Source organism: Opisthocomus hoazin, chromosome 8 (genome assembly GCF_030867145.1).
Source record: "Opisthocomus hoazin isolate bOpiHoa1 chromosome 8, bOpiHoa1.hap1, whole genome shotgun sequence".
Lineage (NCBI taxonomy): Eukaryota > Metazoa > Chordata > Aves > Opisthocomiformes > Opisthocomidae > Opisthocomus > Opisthocomus hoazin.
The window spans coordinates 8,922,184-8,937,499 of record NC_134421.1 but is presented as its reverse complement, the minus strand read 5'-3'; the positions used below and the strand labels follow the sequence as shown (position 1 = coordinate 8,937,499).

General features: G+C 54.4%; 1 protein-coding gene across 1 annotated transcript; it reads right to left on the bottom strand.

Moving 5' to 3' along the window:
• Nucleotides 1-246: 246 nt before the first annotated feature.
• On the bottom strand, nucleotides 247-14,818 carry DENND11 (DENN domain containing 11). The gene is made up of 9 exons (XM_075429413.1): nucleotides 14,613-14,818; nucleotides 9,445-9,544; nucleotides 8,206-8,364; nucleotides 7,371-7,524; nucleotides 6,983-7,121; nucleotides 6,386-6,517; nucleotides 6,082-6,232; nucleotides 5,526-5,594; nucleotides 247-4,399 (listed from the first exon to the last, which is right to left on the bottom strand). Exons 1-9 carry the CDS (start codon nucleotides 14,803-14,805, stop codon nucleotides 4,204-4,206), a joined length of 1,293 nt encoding a protein of 430 aa, XP_075285528.1. The 5' UTR covers nucleotides 14,806-14,818; the 3' UTR covers nucleotides 247-4,203.
• Nucleotides 14,819-15,316: the final 498 nt, after the last annotated feature.

Here is a 15,316-nt window from a genome sequence, read left to right as displayed (position 1 = left end):
AAAACATTACACAAAATAAGCAGGGGCTGAACCAGCCATCTACAGCGTTTAGGAACGGACTGGGTTCTCACGTCCTGTCGGACAGCAGGACAGACAACTTTCTTTGTATCAACTCCAAGACAGGAAGGAGGAGAAGACTGCTAGGTCCCACTCGTGAAAACACTTATCCTGGCCTTCAACTTACAGTCCATTCTAGAAGGGCTTAAAGTACTGTAACATAAATAAAAAGGAAGGCTAACAACCCAGTGATGGACCAGCCCAAGGCACCTGTTTATTTTAACCACAGTTAAACATTCCCATTTGAATGGCGTGTTGCGTTAACCAGGAGCTGAAATCCTGGCTGACAGGCGTTTGGTACCCTCTGGTTTGGACGGGCATCGCTCCGTTACGTCGGTACGTTCCCGTCCCTCGCGGAAGACGTTTGTGTTGTCTTCTCCCGCAATCGTTAAACCACTGCTGGCTTGGGGGGGAAGGGGACAGCAGCTAACTTAGAAGAGAGAATTTGGGTTAGTTTGCAGGCGTGGTAGCTAGACTTTCGCATTAGGACAGAGGGCTCTTGCCCTGCTATTGCAGCAGCCGCTGCCTTCCCACCTCCCACAGCAACGCCCCCTGCACAGTCTGTCACCAAGAGGGCCGCAGCTACTCCTAGCTTTCTGCCAACTAACTTTGGCAGTTCTTAAAGTGGGAGAAGTATCACAGTAACACTGCTTTACAAAATACGCTGCACAGTAAGCTGCCTTCTCTTGAAAAGGCGACAGAACTTTCTTCTGCCCCTAAGGACGCTGGACAGGCGAGCTCAGCTCCTGCGACAGACACGACCGTTAGCTCTAACACACATTGGAGTAACCACTTCGTACGTGCTAGAAATGAAGGTATTGGCACGTCTCTAGGACAAATCTGAACTCTAACGCCTTTCTCCTAGTATCCATTATAGTTCTGAGTTGTACTTGGCTCTGTGCAGCTTGGCCTAACCTTGCAGTGAGAAGACGTTGGCATGATTTCAATGTCTGGCATGGTCTCCCTCATTCAGATTAAAAACCTAGCTTTTATTTCTCTCCCAAGCTTTACCCTCCAATCCAGACAGTACAAGCAGTAATAATTCATTACTTCTGTTTATACGTTTCTAGTGCAACTTGAGTTAAGATGCAGTTACGAAGCTCTTGCTCTCCTGTTCAAACTCAGGCTGAAGTACCAGCTGGGAACCTGTAACGGCTGTCGTACCGTGAGCTGGGTGTCCGCGAGGAACCGCCCAGACTCTGCCTACAGGGCACAGGATACACGCGGTTACCGTAACCACCGGGCAGCCCCGGCTCTGCCTGCAACCGACTGGCGGGAGGCATCACACCGAAGAAATGAAAGGCACCACCACTGTAAAGGCAAAGTACTTCAAAGGGAGAAGAGGATTTTGTAGTTATCAGCAATACCCTACCTTATGCCACGCTTTCATCCCTCTCTTAATTCAAAATACACCAAGTAACTGTCTCCCTTCCAGCTAGTATTCAAAAAAGCAACTGTTAAGTGCCAAGGAGCGGATTTTAAATGTCTGCACTTAACTGTTTTATCTTGAATTACGTTATCTCCCGGCAAGACGAGAGTCCATTAAATTGGTTCCAAATGTCCCAAGCTGCAGCCGTTTGTATTCGGACCCATTCACCAAGGATTTTCCACATGCGACAACAATAAAAGCAACGTCTGTTACAAAAGGAGAGTGCAGGTGGAAAGTCCTTTTGCAGCAAATCAAACAAGGAAGGGTTAGGCGCGAGAAGTCTTTTTGTTCTGTTTTCTGCCTGGCAACTCCCTGACTTTCGTAGCAGTCCCCCGCCAAGAGAGGCTGTGGAGAAGCAGCATCACAAGGAAGAGCAAACTGATCTGTAGCCATCCAGCCGGGTTGTAGCACGGATGCTACTTCTACAGTAACCTGCTTGCTTTGATGCTTCTGCACCCACACTACTGCTGGCAACTGAAGACCTAGTTTCTGGAAAAGCAGAGGTTTAATAAATGTCAAATCGTAACGTCAGGAGGTTCTGCTCAGTGGGCTCTAGCAGCGCCGTCTCGTAGCCCTGATGCTCTGACAGCGTGTGAACATGGTGCTCTACACGCTCTGTTAGAAAGCTTCTGACTGCACAGGATGCAAAATTTCAAGGACAAGTTAAAGGTTTGTCCCTGTTTAGTTCAGCAAAAGAACTACTGACATCAAAGAGAAGAGAAAGTCATTAACAGCTGGCCACAACTAATTATGTAGCAAGCCTTTAAGAAAGTGAAAGGAAGAATTGCTAGTCTCAGTTCCTTTTTTTATATCTGAAGGAAGTTAAGTAAGTGACAGCAATACGGAGCCAGCTGTACTTCCCTCGGGTCTGCGCTGCAGGCAGCATGTTAAAAGCAAAGTGGAAGTTGGCAAAAAGCATAGAGATTGTGGGTCATTTTTATACTAGAGATGTCAATTTAAAAACAAAGCCATTTCTCAGGGAAAGGAGACTGATCTTTCCATTACGCGATGTTCAGCTCCATTTTTTTTTCTTTCTTCATTTTTTTCCCCCCAACTTTCTAAGGATGACTACACTACAGCTGTGAGCAACAGCAATACAAGCAGCAGCATGTTTTCTCCTGTACAAAAATAGCCAAAGCCCTGAAAAAGCAGGCAGGGGAGCGACTGCTAGGAGACCGGCAGCTCACAGGAACGGACTATGCTGAAGCTCGTACCAACGACCCGTGCTGTGAGCCTCGCAAGGCCCCTCGTCCCGCACCTCACTAAAACCTCTGAACCCACAGCAAGCAAACCCCCTCCTCTGCTGCAGGAAGAACAGGGTGCACCTAGAACCCGCAGCACCATTCTTGGATTTCGCACGGCGACGGGATTACCCTTGACAGGCACAGCCTTCCTGGAGGGAACCACTGGCCCTGCATGGACTCAGTCCTATTCTTCCCGCAGCACAAGAATGAGAAACACTGTTCTACAGCTTCTCTGCCCAGGAAAAAAAAAAAAAAGGCCTCCTGTTAGACATTGCTTCTAGCAGCTGCGCTAGTTAAGAACACCAAACTCCAGCGGAGCCTCCTGCAAGCTGCCAAGCTGTTCCAGCTGAAAGGTCACGTACTGCTCCCTGTCCCACACTGACAGCCGAGGACAGCGGCAGGCAGTGCTGAAGGCTGCTTGACAAAGATCAGCAGACAATGGTAAAGCGAGGGAGTGACAAACACAGTCTGCTACAAAGGAAGAGCGAGTGACATTAGTTAGAGCACACTTATTCAACCCGATTCTGCCCAGCACCATCGGAGCTAAGGCTGGAGAGCACCGCGACTACAAAGTGGCTCAGTGACGTTGGTCCCAGTTCAACAGGAGACCGTCTTGCTGGTTTGAAGATTTTGAACCAAAGCAGCAGGTGTGATGCAACTGAAAACCAGAGGACGTGGAAGGAGGGATTAAGCAGAGATGGTGCTCTTCTCCAGCTATGAGATAGGTAGGTGTAAGTCTTTGCCAGTTTGTACCACCTCAAATGCTGGAAGTGAAACCGTGCCACTCCAGTAAGTAAAGTCATGAGGTCCTGTCACACCCCCTTACCCCAAACTTGCTTCTGCATTGACGAGGAACAGTGGCTTTATTCCAACTCAGCTGCTGAAAGTTGGGTGAGGGGTGTTTAAAGGAGTCCTGGTTTTTATCATTGGTTTAACTGTCCCCACCAATAAACATGGTAGGACAGGAGCTGTTTTATGGGACTGGACCACTAACAGCCTGTGCTGAAGCGCTCTTCAGTCCCCAAGAGGAAGAGGAGATGACAGGAGGGTTTTCCAGTCAAGTCTTGAGAGCTCAGCTACAGCATTTCACATTGGTCCCCGTCAGACAAAGTGCTTTCCTGAAGTCTTCAGCCCTCAGGTATCCAGGCTAGGCCAAAGCCTAGGTATCACTGGCAACAGTGAGGATTCGTGCAAAGGTGCCACTGGTCCTCTCTAAACAAAAAAAACACAAATGAAAGAGAAAGGGAGACAAAGAGAAACAAAAAAAAAGCCCAGAGGAGGTGCTCATTGGGAAGTTGAGGGGGGAGAAAATAAAATCACATTTTGTTTTAAAATTATAAATACTCTCCATATAAAGTTACTAAATAAAATGAGATCCGTCCAGTGGTTGTGATGAGTTCCAGTGGTCTTCCCAAGCAGTGTCTGGTGCTCTTTAAAAAGTGGCCTTTGCTCCCCATCTCTCTCGCCCTTGGTTTAAGTGCAGCAGGGGTTGTCAATGACGAGCATAACATCAATGCCATAGACTTCCAGCAGGTCCATAAGGAAACTGCGATCCCCTTGGGGATCCAGGCCCATGCCTCGTGCGTGGTCAGCTGTCAGGGTCTTGTCCTGGCTGGCCGACACCTCCATCAGCGTCTGAAATATGCGGTTGTTCTGCTCCATGAAAAACCTGTAGGATAAAGTCAGCTGAGAAGACGGCATTGGACCCCCAACACAATGGCATCTTTACCAAACAGGCCGCAGAGCCCCAGAACTGCATCCAACCCCCTTCAATCACAGGTCCCACCTCCTCAGGTGACGCTGTAGTAGTCCTCCATCTACCCTACGGGTGACCCAGAATAAACAAAGGTAAAGCAGCAACTTGTCGTTTGCAGCGGTGCTTCCGTCTGGCTGGTGTGCGGTAGGCATTCCACTCCTCCGAAGCGAGCCACGTTATCAGCCGATGCGTGCTTTGTGGTGACCACGCCGGCACATCCGACCCACAGCTCCCATAACGCAAAGGAGGACGGTGGCGTCGTCCATCTAGTCAGCCACTGGGTAAATAAATTCCCCGTTGCTGGCGCGCAACGCAGCGCTGAGAGCTACCCAGAGCACCTAGAGCTTTCCTAGGGTGGCGCAAGGCCGTTCGAAACAGCTCTGCCTACATCTGTGCAGCGCAGCGACCTCAGCTGTGCCCCGGCAGCCCGTCACGCCGTTCCATCCCACCACGGCTTCTCACCTGCCGCAGACTGCGAACAGCAGCAGCGGGCAGGGAAGGGCTTCGGAGGTGGCAGAGGTGCGGTTTTCATCTAACGCCGCACCTCACACTCTGCACCCAGTCCTGGTTCCTCTGCCAGGTGCACAGCTCGGCACGGCAACGGGCCAGTCCTCCGCACGCGGGTCTCGTCTCCACACCGCGCCTCCCCCAGCACAGTGCAGTGCCTGCCTCCCATGGACACTGCCCCTTCCTAACCTCAATGTTTGGCATGAAAGCTTCTATGGTGCTTGGATTTTCAAAAACGGGAGGGGGTTCTTGCACTTCTAATTGTGTTTTAAAAAATCCCCTTCTCCCTCCCAGCGCTCAGGGGACCCCAGTGGAGATAATACGGCTGCATTTGGCTTCTCAAACTGAAAGGACGATGATCTGAAGAGGAAGAGCCAGTCTGGTTCCTGGATCCCTAGAGGAAGAGCGCTGACTGCGGAATTATGTTAACCATGATGTTTCATAACGCGCCAAACCAGTGCAAGATGAAACCAGTGGAAAAGATTCCCTAAACCTAACAGCGACCCACTGAGTATTCGAGGCAGCCACTCACAAGATGAAAAGGTCCTCTTCACAGGAGCTGCAGTCCTCGCCCACTTCTTGAGAATACATTAACATCTGCCTGAGAGAAGGGAGACGGATTAAACACACGCACCTACGGTGAACCTGAAAGCATTATGAGAAGACAAGGGTTACAGCTCAAAACTTCACATCCATTTCTTGGACATCAGTCAGACTACCACTGTCGCCCCGGCACCTGAGGCAACAGCGCAGTCTTCGTAAGACACTGGGCCAGAAATCAGGCCATGTTTTCAGTCCTGCTACTGATCAGTGGTGAACTAATGGTGAGTCACGACCTCTGCTTCTCTTTGTGCCTTCTGTCTGCTCCATCAGCTCGCCGGCAGAGTAACCGCACGTGTGCGGAGAGCCCAGGGGCTCTCCCACCAGTCAGCTACAGCAGAACCAGAATCCCAAAGAGATGAGCTGAAGCAGTGGGAAACTTTGAAAATTTAAGACAAGAAGGAACATACAGAGGAGCAGCGTCCTCTTTCTCCCACATGGCACCGCTCTCCTCTCAGGCCCAGCGCCACCCAGCTGTCTGTTATTACCTCTGGTCATTGAGCCGTCGGTACTTCTCCTTGTCAGCACTGTTGACTTTCAGGAGTGGCTGCAGATGCTCGTGATGTGTCTTCACATTCTGGTTGTCCACATAGACATCATAGAGATCCCGTTTCTCCTCAAAGATCTTCTCTGTTGTACCTGCCAAAACCAGATTTTCAGAGCAGCACATTGCTTTCCCAGCAGTCATTCCACGCACATCCTATTTCTCATCGGGTTTATTCCGCAGTCTGGTGTCTCCAGACATTGTGCGGCCTGAAGTTGAAACCGTCACGCCTCGTCCGTCATACTTACAGGCCACATATGATACTTCTGTCTCCAGCATTTCTATGTCTGCCACGTTCACGTAGAAGAATGGTTTGGACTCTGGGACAGTTCCTCCAAGACCAGGTAGCGAAACATTGGCAAGGCAACAGCAGCAATACACTGCGAAGAGAAGCACATCCCGAGATGCTTTCAGTATTCCCTCAAGGGCATTCTGAACCCCGCTTACCCAGTTCTCCCACACGCTTCCATGGACAACGGTGAGAGCTTTGAAATGCCCCTGAACACCAGAACTACTCAAGTGGGGACATCCTATTTTGGATAGGAAATTATCCGTTCTCCCGCACGAGTCCCGTGTTCTAGATTCCACAGATCCATTCAGCACTCTTACTGTCCTGTGTTGACAGGAATGGTGCGTGCCAGTGCCAGGCGTGTCCTCACCCTGAGGGCCTGAAGAAAAGCGTTTTGTAGGAGATGGCTAAACGCAGGCTGAACGCCATCTTCACAAGGAACGGCTGCAGTGGAGTTCGAAGACCTGCGTGGTGTCTGTCCCCGCAGTACCCACACACATTTCTGCAGTGCCTCAGCCCACCAGATCAGAGCTCTGCGGTGTCCCTGGAAACATACCTCTGTAGCAGACAACTCCAACTGGGGGCGGTGAAAATATCAATATGCGCTTGCGCAGCAGGGCAAACTTCCAGAGGACGAGGATCTGCTCACCGAAGAATTTGATGAACTGAGACATACAGCCAGCAGGGTGTGTGATCTGCAGGTGGAGGGAGAGGGGACAAAAACCGCTCGGAGGTGAAACGGGGACACAGGCACAGATGCCAAGTCTAAATGCGGGAGCAAGACCAGCGCACAGCAATGACAGAGAACCGCCGGCTGTAACAGCCCAAGTAACAAAATCTCGCCGAAAGCAGCCTGCAAAGCGCCGGAGGGACTGCTTAACATGAAGAAGCACGAGAGAGCGGCACGCTGCCCCTTCCCGCAAGCCTCGGAGCACCCGCCTCACCTTCATCTCCGGGTACATGTATCTGTGGATGGATGGCAGCCAGTGGACAGGTTGCTGAGAGGTGGGGGTGCCCCTGCTGTCGGGGAGAACTCCCTTCTTGTCATCATAGAACGCCTCTAGATGGGAGTAGTGCCCTGGCATCTCCAGCTGGTGTCTGGAAAAGAAAGAAAAAAAGGGGAGGTCGGTAGTTGTCGCCAGACTTGCTTCGTGCCTTGCCCCCAGCCAACACCTCCTCTCCCCTCTAGCAAAGGAGCCCACCACAGACGCGTCCAGGCGGGCAGCCGAAGCCAGCGGAGCAACGCCGGCTTTCAGGGCGGCCTGAGGACATGGGCAGGAGCGAAGCAGACAGCGAGCTGACGCGCGCATAGGACTGATCCCGTTTTAAGCTCCGCTCAGGTAGGAACAGCCTTCCCTTCTGCCATCATCACCTTCCCTGCCAGGCTCACTCAACACAGCTGAGGCACGCATCCAGCCAGGATCACTGCCATAGGTTTAGAAGCCTCTTGTGAGCCCTCAGTAAAATGATTTTCAGGAGGAGAAAACAGGAATTTCTTGTTCTCTCACCTCTCCCCTCGACACTTTTGTCCCTGCAAAATAAGCAGGGTTTGGGTAGCATCTGACTGGCCTGTTAGCAATGAACAGACTGCTGCTAAGCAGTTCCTTGTTTCCTTCCCGTTGTGGACCTGTGACTCTTTCTGTAGAAGCCGTCACTCCAGGAAATTGTAGCTCAGAATTGTAGCCAAACTCTTCACTCTCGCCTAAAACCGCCCTCCATCGAGGGAACGTTACCTCTCCTGGGCAGGGAGCGGCCAGCCCCCTTCCCGAGGGAACTCACCTGACCTGGTTCTCCAGGAAGTGCATGTACCGATACAGCAGGGTGTAGGAAGGGGAGAGGATCCCCACGGACTTCATGCGGGCACCACGCTCCAGCTCGCTCTCCACAGGCATGTTGGCAAAGCAGGCCAGGCCGAAACAGAGCCCCTTCCGGAAATAGCTGGGGACAAACGTTTGACAGAAAGGTTCATGTCCAAAAGAGGGAAGGGGAAGAAACAAAGGTAACTGACCGCTAAAAATACGGATTCGGGAACATGGTTCCTTCTGTAGGGAATCCCCTGAAGGCCCGCCCTGCGATCTGCAGGGCTGAGGGCAGGCACCTGGTGTCCCACCCTTCTCTGGAACAAGGCAGGACAGGCAAGGGAAGAGTTCCCAGTGCCTCTACCGCTGAAGCCCCTGCCAGCCATGTCACAGGCTGGTAAGGAACACAAGCAAGGGAAGAACTTGGAAGGAACACCACCAGAGGACGCAGGACCCAGCCAAGGCAGTGCCCTTCTTCCAGCGCAGAGGAGCCTGCAGTGCGGCGAGGTGTGAGCACAGGCTGGCTACCTGGCCGGATTGCGGGTGCCAGCACGGGGAAGCGTACTCTGGCTGAGGGCAAGGGCAAAGGCAGGCGCCTCTGAGAAAGCAACCGTTGTTCCTGACCAACAGGAACTGCGACACGGCAATGCACTGCAAAGCATTGCAACACTGGGTTACTAAGAGGCTGGGAAGGGAGAGAATTCCGAGCTTCTGGCTCTCCACTGAAGGAAGGAGCTAGCGGAGAAGAAAGTGAGCAAGGACTGTTTATCACAGCATTTACAGGATCCAAAAGCACTGGTGGAGTTAAGAACCTTTTCCCAAGTCCAGTCCCCACAAAATCCTTCCCGCTTCAGTTCTGCCGTCCCCTCCCTCCACCCTAGGCCTCTGCTGCCAGCCCCAACAGCAGCCGTGCCATATGATATGCCCAACACACAATAAAAATTCGACGCCGCTGAGAAGCTGCCCTGCCGCCTTCACCAGTGGAGCTCCACAGGCAAAGCTGCCAGCCGGCAGGTGCCACGCAGCCAGCGCGTACCCGATACGCTGTCAGGAGCATCTGCAGAGTGCCTCGGGCTCAGCTAGGTACAGTTTAGCAGCACGTTTATGCAGGAACGTAACTCCATAGGTGGCATTTTTCTCGCGTGTTTTGAATGAAGGGATGCTGGTGCAGATGCGTAGTTGGGAGAAAGCAGCAGTAATACAGCTCAGACCTACTCACATGAAATCCGACTGGATTTTGTGGGACCCGCTTGCCATGGATTTGAATTCCACGCCTTCCAAATCAATATCTTGGGGTAAACACCACTCTACCATGTTGCCTGCAGAGAAGCAAATGTATTTGGGTAAACGTGGACACAGCACTCATTTCTAGAGGACAAACACCAGTAAGTTGTTGCCTGGGATGCCAGTAAGAGCGCGCTAACGCAAGTCCTGAACTCCTGAACTGTCACAGCTGGTGGCTGACACCCTCCACTCCACACATCTCTCGCAAACGCTACTTGTTGCAGCACAGCGTCCAGGTATTGCAGAACTTTTTGAGCCGTTTCTGAAGCTGGTGCTGTTGTGTGGGTCGATCCTTCACACGCTTAATCCAAGAGCAGCTGCAGTTTCAGCTGCCAGCGGCGGAGCTACGGTACTAACGCTGTTCCTTTCAGGCTGTCGACACCAGCATCCGACACTGAAAGAACCCAAAGTACAGACTGCTGCTCTTCAGGAGGAGTTTCTGTGGCAGCCCACACCACCACCATCATCCTCCTCGGGCTACGCTTGGCAGGGCTGGCCAAACAGGAACCGCTGAGCCAGCACCCCAGCCATCAGCACCTCTCCCGGGAACCTCTCGTGTTTTGTTTAGGCCAGGAGGAGCTGGCTGAAGCTTTACCCGGAGGCCGAGGGGATCCAGGTACCGCAATGCATTTGTGCATGGTAGAATAACCAAACAAAAAAGCACATAAATGGCAAGCTAGATCAAGATTAGCAAACATCTGTTGCCTGCCAACCCAGCCAGAACGCATGCCGTTGTTTGGTGGAAACAGCCACCTGAGGGGCCCGATCCGGGAACTGATGCTCAATACCAGAGAAGTCACAAAACGTCCCTGAAGCTGATAAAGTCCTGCCCTGCCGCTGGCAAGTTCGCCACGGACAAAAAAAGGCGACCGACATTCGAACAGGCTCTTTTTCTTCTCACACAGACCCAGCATTCAGCAGACCTCCCCCAACTCTGCCCGGCCAGGACTTCCAAAAACCCCAGCAGCGTCACGCATGGCAGCAGGAGGGGTTCTGCATCCAACCGACCGCTCCTGCCCCGCGAGCGGACCTCTCCGGCAGAGCCGGGCTGGCCGGGGAGCGGCGGCAGCCTGGTGACCCCCGGCACAGGGGGAACCCGCAGAGCTCTGCTGGGAAGCGCCTTCGCCTCCGAGGCGTGCGAGAGGCTGGCAGAGAAAGCCAGTGACATCATGCCAGCCTGCGCGGTCCCCCGTAGGCTTGGCACATTATATATAGATGTTGGCTTTTGTTGTTTGGGGGTTTTTGTGTGCACGTGCGGGTTTCTTTTTAAAGGCACAAGACCCTTCCTTGAAAGAGCAAGGAAGTCAACTCTTCAGACTGTTGCCTCTTAACCACAAAATTGTGGTTAAGGCCAGATCCGCTTTTAAGCCTTGCATCGCAGAGAATCGCTTATTGGTCGTTGCCTTTAGATTACCAGATCGATACGCAGGAGCGCCGTCGAGCAAAGGAAACTGTTTGGCTCTGCTCAGCTTAGTCACAAACACCACTGTCAGGTGCAGTACCCGCCACAGGGGTGTCGAAGCGGAAACGGCCCAAACAACGTCTGCTCTGCGGCAGGACTAAGGAAAAGGCACCTCAAAACAGGTCCGTACCCCACGCGTCACCACAAAAACAGCGTCAGTATCACACAACTCATCTGTTTTTCTGGGATCGGCAACAAGCCACCTGCGCTCCTGGCAGCTCCCCACCTCACCCTGCCCTGTGAACGCACGGGCGACGTGGCAGCCGGGGAACAAAGGTGGGGATAAAGGAAAAAAAAAAAAAAGAAGTTGGTCTGGCGAAACAGTAGAGCAAACACGGCAGAGACTTCACCCAGACGCGCCAGCGACTGCCAGCCCGCCCGAGGAACCAGGGGAGGAGGGAGCAACGCTGCAGAAACCCGGGAAGCCGCTCTCACGCACGGGAAACCTCCCAAGAGAGAGTCACCCAGCGCTGGAGAGCGGGCGAGAGGTTTTGCCCAGAGTCAAACGGTGTCCTGGGGTGCATCAAGAGGAGTGTGGGCAGCAGGGCGAGGGAGGTTCTCCTTCCCCTCTACTCTGCCCTGGTGACGCCCCATCTGCAGTGGTGTGTCCAGTGCTGGGCTCCCCAGTTCAAGAAAGATGAGTTGCTACTGGACAGAGTCCAGCGGAGGGCTACGAGGATGATGAGGGGACTGGAGCATCTCTCCTACGAGGAGAGGCTGAGGGAGCTGGGCTTGTTCAGCCTGGAGAAGGCTGCGAGGGGACCTTATAAATGCCTCTAAATATCTGCAGGGTGGGTGTCAGGAGGATGGGGCCAGACTCTTTTTCAGTGGTGCCCAGCGACAGGACAAGGCGCAATGGGCACAAACTGAAGCAGAGGAAGTTCCGTCTGAACATGAGGAAGAACTTCTTCCCTCTGAGGGTGACGGAGCACTGGAACAGGCTGCCCAGGGAGGTTGGGGAGTCTCCTTCTCTGGAGGTATTCAAGACCCGCCTGGACGTGGTCCTGTGCATCCTGCTGTAGGTGACCCTGCTTCGGCAGGGGGGTTGGACTGGGTGATCCCCAGAGGTCCCTTCTAACCCCAAACATTCTGCATTTCTGTGAAATCTGCAGATCTGGAGATGTCATGGAAGCCAGGTCAGAAACAGCACGCTCAGTTTCTGGTGTGCAAAGTTAGGGGTGTGTTTCCTCCTTCTCTTGTATTTTCCCTTCCCTGGATTCTCACATCCCTACAGAAATGACGATGGCACTAGCACTTAGCGCTCATCACCTGGCCCTCCTCACCATCAGATATTTCCAAAGCTCTTTAAGGCCTCCAGCCGCGCAACGCTGCCGTGTTGTGCCAGGCCAGGAGGAGCACCAAGTGTGAGCTAGCCGTCACACCGGCGCCGTTTCCTGCATGGAAGAAACGCGGGACAGAAAAACAGAGTATTTGCAGATTCACTGGTGCAAAATGGATTACTTGCCCCTCTTCCCTCCTCGTCTCCCTCCATTACTCGCATCACCCTTCAAGCCAACAGACTGCCCAGGACCTCCACAAGGTTGACTGCCATCATCTCCGCCACAGAGAAGGGGCTAAGAAGGTTCAGCCTCTTTTCGACTATTCTGATCTGACAGAGTCCATGTGGCCATGGACTTTGGTTCATCTTTCTTCACCTCTTTCCCCAAGCAAAATTTATTGTTCCTGGGTTTTTTTTCCACTTGCTTTACCCAGGACAAGTATGAGTCTTGGTAAGCACACGTGCTCGAGCCCAACGCCAAGCAGGTTGCACCCACCAGATGCAGCCCCACTGCTGCCCAGGAGAGCACCGGGTCTTCTGTCACCACCCGCCCACAGGACCACCCGCCCTAGGAGATTCAGCAACCTCGTTAAAGCCCCACATGACCGTGCTCACCACGGGGCAGCGACTGCGCAGACCTGCTGCTCACGCTCTCTGAAGCATCCGAGCGTTCCCAGCCGGCCGCTCCCTGACGGAGGGGACTGCCAAAGGGCGGGGAGCAAGGAGATGATGGCTCCCGGGCTGCCACCATTCTGCACTTCATTCACAGCCGCTATGTTCCTTATTAGCGTAGCAACCACCTTATCCTTCTACAGCAAAACATCTCTCACCCAACTGCTCACCTGTGTTTGGGTAGACGTCACCTGGCATAGCCACCCACCCAGCCACCGCCAGAAATTCTGCCTTCCACGAGCCTGAGCAAGCCACCAAAGGAGGTCTGCTGCGCTTTTCCTGGGCAGGACCAGGCACGTTTCCAGCTCAGACGCTGACCTGATGATCTCCTTTAAGTCACACACAAGGACCAGATACCTTTAGGAACATTACAGAATCCTTCATGCCATCTGATGTGGCTGACCCAGGAATTCCCTCATCCCCTTTCTGACCCTAGTAATCCCACACCCCTGTGGCTTCAAGATCTTTTTTTCCTGAGTCCACTTCTTCCACAGGGCACTTTGCTCTCCACCTGCAAAGCTGACGTTTGTTAGAATCGTAGAATCATAGACTGGTAAGGGTTGGAAGGGACCTGAAAGATCACCTGGTTAATCTGGCTGATGTGTTCCTCGCAGTCCTATCGTGTTCCTTATGTCCGTGCTAAGTAGGAGTGGGAGGCCGAATCTTCCTGGACTCGACAGACTACTCCCAGGCTGGTGACACCCAGCATTAACTGCACATCCGATGCGAGAAAAGCTGTTTCCCAACTTTCCCTGGACTTCGCTCAAAGCAACAGCTGGTTCAGACAGACTCCTGAGGAAGCTCAGCTTTCTGCCAACCAAGGAAATCTCACCATTTTCGCAGACGGCATGCACTCTCAGATCGAAAGACAAACTGAAAGACAACCGGCTGTCGCTGCAGTGTCCAGTTCTGGGCTCCCCACTTCAAGAAAGATGAGGAGCTACTGGAGAGAGTCCAGCGCAGGGCTATGAGGATGATGAGGGGACTGGAACATCTCTCCTATGAGGAAAGGCTGAGGCAGCTGGGCTTGTTTAGCCTGGAGAAGAGAAGGCTGCGAGGGGACCTTATAAATACCTCTAAATATCTGAAGGGTGGGTGTCAGGAGGATGGGGCCAGACTCTTTTCAGTGGTGCCCAGCGACAGGACAAGGGGCAACGGGCACAAACTGAAGCAGAGGAAGCTGCAGCTGAAGATGAGGAAGAACTTCTTCCCTCTGAGGGTGACGGAGCCCTGGAACAGGCTGCCCAGGGAGGCTGTGGAGTCTCCTTCTCTGGAGATACTCAAGCCCCACCTGGACGCGGTCCTGTGCAGCCTGCTCTGGGTGACCCTGCTTGGGCAGGGGGTTGGACTGGGTGACCCACAGAGGTCCCTTCCAGCCCCGACCATCCTGTGATTCTGTCCAGGCTCTTCCACGTTTTGGATACTGAGGAGAAACACCTTCCCCCCTTCCATCTCCCGTGGGAAAGATGCCATCCAACCCCCGGGGGGTAGCCGGGAGGACCCCTCAGCACCGTGCCGGTGGGATGGAGACCGAAGGCAAGCCCCGGGGACGCGGACGGCTCCCCGGGCCACCGTCCGGATCCCCGGGGCCCGCCAGCCCCGCCTCGAAGCACCGGTCTCCCGGCCCGCATCCACCTCACGGCAGGCCCGGCCACCGCAGGCCCCGTCCCGCCCGCCCGCGCCGTCTCACCCGTTCGGGGGTCGAAGGTAACCACGAAGACGGCCACGATCTGGTCCTCCTCCGCCGCCGCCGCCTCCGCGCCGACCCACGGGGCCGCGCTCCAGCCGCCGCCGCTTCCCGGCTCGCCCGCGGGAGGCGGCGCCGACACGGCCGGGCCCTCGGCCCAGAAGAGCAGCGGCGCCTCGTCCGCCCGCTCCACCATGGCCGCGGCCGCCCGCCCGCCGAGCCGAGCCGAGCCGAGCCGAGCCGAGCCGAGCCGAGCCGAGCCGAGCCGGCAAGGGGGTGGGGGCGGCTCCGGGGCGGGGACGCCGCGGAAGGACACGCCCCCTCCGCGGAGATGGGGCGGGGCTCGTCCGGGGAGGGGCGGGGCGTGCCGCTGAGGAGGCGGGGCGTGCCGCCGGGGGGCGTGGCGAGGCGCGGCAGTGCCCGCGCCGTGGGGAGGCCCCCGTGGAGGGGGGACTGGTGCGGGGGAAGCGGGGAGCCACGGGTCTGAAGCCGTGACCCGTGTACACGGGGGTGTGCGTACGCGCTGCGGCCGGGCCTGGAGCAGGGCAGGCAGCGTCGGCTGGGGACTGGGAGAGGGAGGCGCCAGCGTGACCGAGGCATCCGCAGGCTTCCGTGTAATTACCGTCCTCGTTACGCCACCGCCAATGTCATTAAGTGTCATTAGGTTTAGCTGGGTTCCCTAGGACTTTCTGATTAATTGGATTACC